Source organism: Portunus trituberculatus, chromosome 17 (assembly GCF_017591435.1).
Source record: "Portunus trituberculatus isolate SZX2019 chromosome 17, ASM1759143v1, whole genome shotgun sequence".
NCBI classification, from domain to species: domain Eukaryota; kingdom Metazoa; phylum Arthropoda; class Malacostraca; order Decapoda; family Portunidae; genus Portunus; species Portunus trituberculatus.
This window is the reverse complement of record NC_059271.1, coordinates 26,833,305-26,845,024: the sequence shown is the minus strand read 5'-3', so window position 1 is coordinate 26,845,024 and position 11,720 is coordinate 26,833,305. Positions and strand designations below refer to the sequence as shown.

Sequence of the window (11,720 nt, the reverse complement as noted above, 5' to 3'; positions counted from 1 at the left end):
AAATCACCGAAGAAAACAATAAATGTTGTCTGTAGCGACACAAGTGATTCACGAGTCTCAGAGTGCAGCGTCGGGGAGGTCGAGGCTTTGGTCCCAGGCCTGAAAGAGGGAGAGCAGGCAGGAGGCGGCCATCCCAGAGGCGAGGACTGATGGCGGTGCTCCGGTACCGCGGCTAATGGACGAGTGTTCGATTAAAGCTTAATCCCTTCCACTCTACCTCCGGCGCCATATGACCATTTGTTGAGGTTCACTAGATTAAATAATCCAACCAATTATTTTATATAGTAACGCGATGTAGCTCTGTATCGCATCGACTTGATTCATTGTAACTTTAATTTTCTTTTCTTGGTGTGTTGTTTTTACCTACTTCCTGGGCAATGTGTTGTCCTAGTCGCTGTCACTCATATAACGCACACATCTTTGTTGCCATCTATCCACTTTACCCTTTCCTCTGCCTTCACTCATCCTCGTAATGGAATTGCTTCATACCAGGACGAGATTTCCGCCTTTGCCTCATCCCTTAGGTGCATCGCCCAGACGGATGTACTGTACCTCCTGCTTAATAAACAGAAAATTGCAGCCAAAGCGACAGTCGTTTCGCCTACGGCATCGCGTTGCTCCCACGCACCAGGACGCTTTCAGGTGAAATATATGCACATCCCGGAAAGGAGAATTTGAAGCAGCGCAGGTCCGTGTGGGGCCAGACAGGAATGAATCCCCAGAAATACAGCACCGAGGATAAGGAAATACTGGGCCGTCATTCTTAACCATTACTCGTGATCTCGCGTGTACAAACTAAAAGCGAGACGGATGAGGCTCGATACCTAAAAGTGAAAAGAAAAAAATGAAAAGTGAAAATAATAATGTAGTCTGCTCTTTGTGCCAAGTGACGCGCTAGACGGATTGGACACTGATAAAAGGCATGGAAATAAGTTTTCTTATTCCTTTTTTGGCACGAAGAGCCCAAGACCGAAAACCGAAAAGGAAGAAAGGAAGAAAACTAAGACCAGATCAGAATTTGATGCACTTTTGACGTCTTTTACGAAATATGAGTTAGGCATTGTGAGGCGTAATTTGTGCTCCATTGTAGCTATGCCAAAAGAAAAAGAAAAAGGAAAATTTCTTTACCACTATCACTATTCCCATTAAGAAGTAAATTGTGCAACAGTCTGCTATTTCCTTTTTCTCCTTCGAAAGACTTACATTCCTACAGAAACGCAGTGCCAGGTTATCTTAACAACTAAGAAAAAAAATTATTGTGTTTGCAAACATCATTAATGCCTTTGTTTAAAGCGTTTAAAGAATTTTCGGGCTTGATTATCTTAATCTCTTGAAATTACTTCATTTATGGATATCAATGACGCAAGTGATGAATCAGAAGGTGAAAGATCTTTACATACTTTCACAAATTTGATGTTCATTACGTAACTGTTGAAGATATATGTCTAGCGAAGAAGATACAGTGATAAGACAGAAATTTGGTGCTAAGACGAGGTAGTGATGCTAGCGAGAATATTCCTAAGGTTGTGTTTTCTTATGTCGCCAAGTGGCTGAAAGCTAACACTGGCTGAGACAGGGATGGAACATGAGTTAAGAAGAAATATAATGATACAGACACACCAAGGCCACTACAGCCTACAGGGTATCAACCGTCAGTGCTCTCGTAAATCCCTTATATTAAAAAAAAAAAAATACAACGTAAAGATAAATAAGAAACAAGCTTAGAAATGTAAAGACAAGACTTCTTACACACATAAAGGCTGTACGATCAACGTTCTTCCCTAACTCTAAATAAACGCAATACATTTCCCTCTTACATGAAATATGCCAAAACCGTGAGAGTGACCGCAAGTATTCAAATCAACCAAACATTACAACTACAAAGCTGAGATTGACAACACACATGTATTCTTTTTATCAGTGCATGTCTTTAATACAAGATCTTCCTCGCTCCCTCTGATCCATGGATGTTGCCTGCCATTATATGCATATGAGCATTTTGAATACAGCTAACCCCTGCCTCGAGTCTCGCCGAAAAAGTAGCGCTCGACTTCAGCCTTCGCTCTATATGGAAATTACTCGGCCCAGGGCAAGTTAGTCTTTATCCAATTCCCAATTCCACTGTGGGCATGAAAGAAGAAGGTTAGGGGTGAAGCACATGTAAATGAGAAAATAGGAAGAGTAAGGTGAAGGGAGATAGGCAAAATAAGGGGATATGATAAGGAGCATATGGTATATAGAGAAGGAAAGAGGGGTCGGTGGAAAGGGACAGAGGGAGTACGGTGAATCTCAAATAAAGAAGGAAGGGACAGGAAAGTATAGAGTCTAGAGTGCTAGGGAGGGAATCTATCGGGATGAGAGTGAAAGAAAGTAAGAGTAAAATGGTTTGGAATAAAAGAATGTGAGAAAAATTCTAAGGAAAATGTATTAACAGCAGGGATAACAGATGAAAGTACGTAGCTGTTTCATAGAGGGACTTCTTGCAGCTTTCCTTATTTACTTATTCTTATGCTTATGTTCTTATGAGGATGCGAAAGAAAAGGGAAAGAAAAGTAAAGGAGAAGAAATAAATTTGAAGCAGTAAAGATGGGAGAGAGATACTGTTTGGTACAGGAGGTAGATTGGCAGGTACACGAGGTTCTATAGTAAAAGATAAATATAGGAGCGGTTGGCAGGGGAAGAGGAGTAAAGAAAGGATTAGGGACCATAAAACAAGGCGGAAACCTCCTTACAACACAAAAGTTACAAAAACAATTAAACTTTGGCAACAAGAACCTAATGAATGCGGAGGAAAACGGTCACTGTCGTAAACGAGACAAATCCGTCTTGAGGAAGCTTAGTCCTGCTAAGTTTGGTTATTACTTCAATCCTTCCCCAGTCAAGGCGCGACGCGGTGCCAGGAATGTGGCTTTCCATAGGCAGCGGAGGTGGCGGAAATTTTTACTATATTGCATACAGAAAGGTCATCATAATAAGACCACTCCGAAATGGAAAGTGGGAAAAAATGTTATTGTGAATTATATCCCAGATTTTAGCTAATAAAGAATGGTATATTTAGAATCACTAGTATGTCGTGGGGTTATTTTCTGTAGATCAGTTAAATTGATGTTATTTTCATCCTTTTCCATTTTCTTTTTTCATTTCTAGCGATGGCTATTTTTACTCGTTCATTCTTTTTTACCTTATCTTTCCGTTCAAACGATGATATACAAAGGAACCCGAGCGGCGGTGTGGACAGACGGAATGCAAGTCAAACAGGGGCTGAAATATATAACCTGGTGCTCTCCGTGATGAAGAGTGTGCACAATGTAAGTGAGCTTTTCCAATCAATGTCAGGACTCGACGACACACACACACACACACACACACACACACACACACACACACACACACACACACACACACACACACACACACACACACACACACACACACACACACACACACACACATACACACACACACACACATATATATATATATATATATATATATATATATATATATATATATATATATATATATATATATATATATATATATATATATAGTGAGACTGAGTATATACAAATTTCAACAAAGGAGGCAAAATGAAAATAATGAAAAAATACAAAAACAAACAAAATAAAAAGCATAGTAAAATGTTATGGGGATTATGATTCGGAATTTCCTGTTATAAAAAAAATGGCAATATCGTTAAATGGAATTACTGAAGCGAACAATTACCCGGCAGACTTTCTTCCCGTTACGGTCGCAAGCAGGAAAATATTGGTGCTGGAAAACTGTTGTACTATTGAGCCGCTAAGAGTTACGGGAACAGAAATGGGAAAATGAACTTGGTATTTCTACTTCTAAAATACAGTCATAGTCTCTCTCTCTCTCTCTCTCTCTCTCTCTCTCTCTCTCTCTCTCTCTCTCTCTCTCTCTCTCTCTCTCTCTCTCTCTCTCTCTCTCTCAAAATAGGTTACGTTCGAAAACTATAAGGCATCAGTGACCCCGCTTCTGTGCTTTAACCGTCAGATGGCCTCGTTGTCGCCGTACGGTGGCTGAGTAAAGGCGCTTATTGTTACGCATTCGTGCCCTTGTTAAAGCATCATCGAACTGTTGAAAAATCTCTCGTCCACAGCTGGAAGGCATTGACAGGAATTTTCTGCTTAGAGACACAGAAAAATGAGCTAGGTTATATTATAGAGAAACCTTAAATGAAACTCAGCGAAGCAAAAATTCAGAATCCTTGCCAATAATGTCGTTAAGTGTTGCAGTATAGGCTTAATTAAAACAGGATACTAAGGCCTCCACCTGTTCCAGAAATGACGATATTTTTTTCTCTCGTTGTCCACAAACTTCAGGAATTACCAGAAGTTTGGAGGTTCTGGTAAGGGTAATGGGGCACTTCATGGTTGGGAGGGAACAGTTTTGTGGTTCACTATGGAGGCTTCACGTGAATTGGAAAGAAGCCCCGACTCATGTTTCGCGATGACTCCGTTTGAAGTAATGAATACGTGAGTGAAAATCGAGTGCTCTCTCACCACGACTATTTTTTTAAGGCCACAGAGATGATTAGCAGGATTTATAAGAGTGTTTCCCAAGTTTATAATATAGAAATCTTGTCACTTTGCCTCTAGAACCATAAAAACACCTTAAAAACTCGTATAAATTCAACAAAAAGCCTGTTGAAATAGTAGAAGTGAAGCACAGAGGCGTTTGAGAATAGGAGCCATTACACCGTGGCAATTCGTCAATTTTTTATTTATCTCACAAATTTCAATAGTAACCATCTACTCAACATTAAAAACAATTGAATTATGAGCTAAAAACAGCAAACCAATATGTTTTTTTTCCTTGTATGAGCACAACTCTGAGGATCGGGACGGGCAAGGAGGAGAGGTGAAATAGAAACGTTCAGTGAAAGCGAGGAAAAAGTATTGGTATGTTTTGGAAAAAAACAAAATAGGAAAAAAGGTAGAAGTGCTGTGGAGGTAAATATGGAAGAGGTGAGAGAGAGAGAGAGAGAGAGAGAGAGAGAGAGAGAGAGAGAGAGAGAGAGAGAGAGAGAGAGAGAGAGAGAGAGAGAGAGAGAGAGAGAGAGAGAGAGAGAGAGAGAGAGAGAGAGAGAGAGAGAGAGAATGATAAATGTTTCTCGTCCGTCATGTGTTTCTTACCAACAACCCATACGAGGTAAAATAACGGGGAGAAAGAATAACTTTTACATGCACGGCTGCTCTTCCCCAAAAAATGTGTGGTATCTTTCTAGGCAAACAAAACGAGGAAAAAAACCGCTGGATTGTTGTTCTAGTATATATGTAAAAAAAAAAATAGAATGCTTACAAAATCAATTCTATTTACGGTCTTTGCCATAAAAGTAAACAAAGATATTTCATTACACAAGGAGGCGTGAATTTTAGTTCATAGTCGATGGATAAAAGGATCACGAGTTTTGCTTAACCCTTCTAGTCTGGATAACCTTCTGGAGTCTTATCAACCCTTTGAGTACCATGGCGCATTTCCATATTTGTTCTGCGTACTATTTGGGAGATTCGAATAGTGAACAATGGACCGTTAATCCTCTTGACCTCCAATGACTCTTCCTAATGTCAATAAAATGGTCTAATCGTACACAAATCTCAAGGTAAAAATACGTCCCAGTATTAAATGGGTTAAATCGAAACACTCATAATAATTCACAACTAGGACGTTCTTTAACATTTACTTTACTAAGATCAATGAGTAACTCGCTATTTCAGAAGAGCAACTATTAAACTCAGAAAATGCATTATGAATTTAAGCAGACATTAGAACACTTAAAAAGATTTGCCGGATTCTGATATTTAAAAACGTGGCAAAATAATCAGCTTGTATTTGTGTGACGTGACAAACTGCCAGTCATTTTTTATTCCTTATTAAATCTTCCTTTTATATCTTGCTCTTTTCAACATTTTATTTTCTTTCCATTCGTTTCCGTAGATTTTCTTTACCGTTCCGTTACGATTTCATTTCATATTTTTTCTTTCCCTTTACAAATCCCAGTTTTCTCTCTTTCCGTTTATTGTTATTAGTTTTTTTTTATTTAATCGCTGACTCCCTATTTCTTTTTATATGTTCTATTTCATCCTTTTTTCCATTTTGTTTTTCAGCCACCTCACTTATCCGTCTTTTCTTTCTCTCTCAGGTAAACAACAAGTGCGGTGCTTTTCTTTTCTCCTCCTTGCATGATAAAGTTTTGTTTTCCATCACCTGAGCTCTCACCGACTCCTCCTATTCTTTTACCACCCGCTCTCTTTCTCTACTGTTTCTGCACAATGATGAGCACACACACACACACACACACACACACACACACACACAGAGAGAGAGAGAGAGAGAGAGAGAGAGAGAGAGAGAGAGAGAGAGAATATTTAAGGAGAAAAATAGATAATGGTCTCTCTCTCTCTCTCTCTCTCTCTCTCTCTCTCTCTCTCTCTCTCTCTCTCTCTCTCTCTCTCTCTCTCTCTCTCTCTCTCTCTCTCTGTGTGTGTGTGTGTGTGTGTGTGTGTGTGTGTGTGTGTGTGTGTGTGTGTGTGTGTGTGTGTGTGTGTGTGTGTGTGTGTGTGTCATTAGTATATTACAGTGCATATCCATCTTCCATCCTTCCTTGTCTCATCCCTTCCTTCCTTACTTCCATATTTTTCCTTCGCTTTCCTTCCTCCTCCCTTCTCTAGTCTTGGCGTAATCCATAATGATGTATAGGCAGGCCCTCCCCATTCTTCCCGTCACTCGTCATACAAAGTTACTCTCACCTCTCTTAAACGTAACCACGAAAACCGCCAGGCTTAAACTTAACGAGATCTTAAGCTGCCTCTCTGTGGTGGGAGTAATAAGTGTGGTGGTAGCAGAGGTAGTGGTGGTGATGGAAGTAGTAGTAGTAGTAGTAGTAGTAGTAGTAGTAGTAGTAGTAGTAGTAGTAGTAGTAGTAGTAGTAGTTGTTGTTGTTGTTGTTGTTGTTGTTGTTGTTGTTGTTGTTGTTGTTGTTGTAATAGTAGTAGTAATAGTGGTAGTAGTGGGAGGAGGAGGAGGAGGAGGAGGAGGAGGAGGAGGAGGAGGAGGAGGAGAAGGAGGAGGAGGAGGAGGAGGAGGAAAAGTAGAAGAGATGACGAAGGAATAACAAGAACATGAACATGAACGTGAACAAGAACAAGAACAAGAACAAGAAGAAAGAATAATGTACATACAATAATCATCATAGTTATTCGCTTCCATAATCGTTAATTTTGTTTGCTCTCTCTCTCTCTCTCTCTCTCTCTCTCTCTCTCTCTCTCTCTCTCTCTCTCTCTCTCTCTCTCTCTCTCTCTCTCTCTCTCTCTCTCTCTCTCTCTCTCTCTCTCTCTCTCTCTTGTTCCTTGTCGTGAGTGTGTATTAGCAGTCTCCTTTGTTTACAATTAATTCATTTATCATTTATGTTTGCTTTTCATCTTTGCTTCTATCAAACTTTCTTCCCCTTTTGTCCTTATCCTCCATCATCATCGATATGCTCTTTCATCTTGGGTTACACTTTTCTTACAATTTTATGTCCTCTTTCTCTTTCCCCTTCTACTTCACCTTCATGACGTCTTTTACTTCTTTTAATGTCAATATTTTATATCTGATTAATCATGCTCCAAAATTGATAATGGATTTAAATTTTTTGGTAAACGTTCTAAAATGAAAAATATATAGAGCATTTCTCATATTTTCTTCAATTGCATTTGTCTACAGTCTACTGAGTTCTAAATACAACAAAAGTACTGGAACACTGAGTACTGAGCCTCGCCTTTGTTACCAGATGTTTGTCATTCAAAGATGTTTTGTTAAAGTCTCTCCAAGCTTCCTCAGTCGTGTAGTATCTCTGTCATCTTTGCCCGTCATGTTTTTGATATATGTACGATACACTTATACGATATCTTACGTTCATTTCAGTGCCTGTGTGTGTGTGTGTGTGTGTGTGTGTGTGTGTGTGTGTGTGTGTGTGTGTGTGTGTGTGTGTGTGTGTGTGTGTGTGTGTGTGTGTGTAATTCACCTCCTCGGTCGCCTCCTGGTCACCCAGCCAGTCTTCCCATTACGGAGCGAGCTCAGAGCTCATAGACCGATCTTCGGTCCACACACCGGGAAAGCGAGGCCACAACCCCTCGAGTTACATCCCGTACCTATTTACTGCTAGGTGAACAGGGGCTACACATTAAGAGGCTTGCCCATTTGCCTCGTCGCCCCGGGACTCGAACCCGGTTCTCTCGGTTGTGAGTCAAACGTGCTAACCACTACATTACGCGGTGTGTGTGTGTGTGTGTGTGTGTGTGTGTGTGTGTGTGTGTGTGTGTGTGTGTGTGTGTGTGTGTTTATAGGCAATAACATTTTTTTTTTATATTACCACTGCAAACAAATTTCTTCTTCAAACATCCGTGAATCAAAATTGCTTTACCTTTGTTGATTATTCCATTCATTACTATACTTGGTAAAGAATCAACTAAAAAAAAAAGAATTAACTTATTCATCAACATTGTAGTGATGGCAAGGTGTGAAATCACGTGAACGCAAGAGTAATTTAATGACAACCGCAAAAATAAACACACATTAAGTAAGTAATTTTCAACAGTGCGGTGCCTGAACAGTGAACAATAAAAGATAAGAACAATCTGTCACATCCACATAACGAATATTCACGTACATGTTTCAACACTTTTCCTGTAAAATGTTCCATGCTAACCTTTGTCTTTGCCTCGCTTCCTTAACTTGCATGTAAATTAGGAAGATATAATTCGTTTAGCTCCTCCAGAAAGGTCTTGTTAAGAGATCTGCTACTGTATGTCTTTTTCATTATATTCCCTTTCCCCTTACTCATCTTTTTCCTCCTCCTTCTTCTCTAATATTATATTACTCACCTCATTCTTCAGCTTGCGTATCTCACTCCTCAGTCCCTCCTCCACCTCGTCCCACTCAGCCTTCCACTCATCCACCTTGGACCTCAGACGAGCCTCGAAGCTTTCCTCCTTCTCGTCGATTCGCTGCTGCATTGCGTCCCGTTTGTCGATGGCTTCACGCAACTTCCTTTCGTACTCCCGACTCTTTTCCCTGTTAAGAAAAGCGAAGACAAGACGGTGAATGAAGCTGATGGATATTACCGGGAACATGAAGGCTACAAAGAAGAGTAAGTAAAGATAAGGAAGAGGTTGAGATGTGTGAGTAAGAAGAATGCGAAAAAGCGAAAACCACAAAGGGAAGATGCGAGTCGCGGTGAATGGTGTATTTGAAAGAAAATGTGATGGAGATGGATGTGGCTGACGAAGGAAAAGAAAAACAGAAGAGAAAGAAAAAGTGGAGGAGAAGGAGGAGGTGGTGGAGGTGGAGGAAGAGGAGGAAAAGAAGAGGACTTGGATATCGTAAAGAAAACAAAGTGCAGAAAAATTGGAGAAAATTTTGCCTGGAAAGAGATTGAGGAGCCACACACACACACATACATTCTGTCTCTCTCTCTCTCTCTCTCTCTCTCTCTCTCTCTCTCTCTCTCTCTCTCTCTCTCTCTCTCTCTCTCTCTCTCTCTCTCACACACACACACACACACACACACACACACACACACACACACACACACACACACACACACACACACACACACACACACACACACACACACACACATAAAAAGGAAAAGAAATCCATCTGTAATAAAAAAAATTCCAGACCAGAAAAAAAAAACAAATGAGAAACATATTTCGGTGCCCAGTAAAGGGAACGACTGAATCCTGGGGAATCAAATATCTATTTAATTGGATGCTACTTTTTTTAATCTTTCCATCAAGTCATGCAATGCACCAGACAACTCAGAGGGGGAAAAATAGTCAAGTTTTACGTTATTTGTCAGCTTTGTTACGATACTGCCAATCCGACAGGCAAGGGAGGGAGAGAAGGATCGACGGAGGGAGAAAAAGAGAGGTAAATAGAAGGATGCAGGAAGGAAGAGGGGGAAGACGAAATGGAAATGGAAGGGAATGAATGCTTTGGCTGAACTAGAGTAAGAGCAGGAAGAGGGCGGGGAGACGGAGCTGCAGATACGATAGAGGCAGAGAAACGAGAGGAAGATGTAAAAAATGTAAGAATGTAAAAAAAAGAGAATGGAAAGACGGGACAAATGAAAAGAATAAGGTAATATAACAGAGAGAGAGAGAGAGAGAGAGAGAGAGAAATGGAAGAAGATAAACTCGACCAAAGTAAAAGAAAGAATGAGAAACGAAAAAGGGAAAAATGCACAATAACATATAGGAAACCAAAACATCAACAAACCTTAAGATTATTATAAAGCTCTTTAAGCCACTATTCTATGCTATTAGTGGGAGAGACAGAATAATACAGAAGTAGGCTCTTCCTCACCCACTCAGAAAATGGCACCATGTAAGAAAAACAAAAGTTGAGGTGTACATCTAATTATGTTTATAAAGAAGGGAGTAGCGCTGTGTTTATCGTAGGTGGAGGCACAGTGTGGAGGTGGGACTGGGGGTTACTATGAAGCAGGGAAGAGAAAGAGAGGGAGCGAGGAAGCGAGGTGTGGTATTAGCCTCTTCAGTACCATGACACGTTTTCATATACATTCCGCTTACTATTTGGTGATTTCAGATAGCTTCAGAAACTTATGTGGGGATTAAAATAGTGAAGACTTTGGTCATTATTCTTCTGGCCTAAACAAACCCACCCTAATGTCAGTAAAATCGTCCAATCATACCCAAAACTCATGGTAGAAATGCGTCCCAGGACAGAAGAGGTTAATGTGTCTCAGCCTCCCTACTCTCATCTCTCTTCCTTTGTTTCTCCCCCTGCTGGCCCGTACATCATCTCGCCAGCAGTAGTGAGTTTCCATCTCCGACATTCCGCTTCTTGTATTCCGGAGTGAACGAGAGACCATAGCAGGGGGATGTGTTTCACCGCCCGTCTGTCTTTCACTCCTTTTTACTTTTAGCTGGACGTGCTTAATTGCCCCTCCGGTATAGATGAATGCATGAAAAAAATGTTGTTGATAGGCAAGGAAAAGCTGAAAAGAATGCTGTTAGAAAAAACTAAAAAAAAAATATATGGACTTTTTGACATGTGCAATGTTTTATGGCTCCGTTACAACCAAACCTTCGCTGCGAGTGGAAATTAAAACTATGCCTTTCACTACCCTTTTTTTTTCCATACCATCCTTTTCATTCGTTTTCCCCTTCTACGTATTAATTTTCCCATAGTTCTCATGGAAACGCTGTATACCCTTCCCTCTACCTCTCCTCACTGTCTCTCAATCACCATGCATGCTATCCACGCATTGCTTCAGTACTTAAGAATACATTAATTTCGCACTGAGGTGGACGATTCTCAGGTGACACGGTTCTTGAGCCAAGGAACCATAAGAGACACAACAAAGGCCTCAGGAAGCTTGGGCCACAGGTCACTTGGTACACTCGGAGAATTAATTTTACAATCCACTTACAGTCAAGTTTTTTTATGCCCTTTTAAGTTTGACGTCTAAATTCAAAGGACTTCTTTGGTCAGTAGGTATGTGGTTCCGGTGAGGGACTGAAAAGTGTTTGAGAGAGAGAGAGAGAGAGAGAGAGAGAGAGAGAGAGAGAGAGAGAGAGGTCCCCAGCCGCCATGGCAGCAATGGCAGGAAAGTTGTCTTTGGCGCTGCTGCTCTCCCACTCCAAGATGACGTCAAGATACTTGAGTGGAGGTGGATCGAGGGC

At 40.6% G+C, this 11,720-nt stretch overlaps 1 protein-coding gene across 5 annotated transcripts in view; it reads right to left on the bottom strand.

Annotated features, from left to right (window-relative positions):
* Positions 1-11,720, bottom strand: part of LOC123504992 (trichohyalin-like) — a 335,118-nt gene that overhangs the window by 139,005 nt on the left and 184,393 nt on the right. For all 5 annotated transcript variants that reach the window (XM_045255983.1, XM_045255984.1, XM_045255986.1 and 2 more), the window contains one exon: positions 8,892-9,081. In XM_045255983.1, the coding sequence (XP_045111918.1) occupies positions 8,892-9,081 (190 nt within the window). The remainder of the gene's footprint in view (positions 1-8,891; positions 9,082-11,720) is intronic.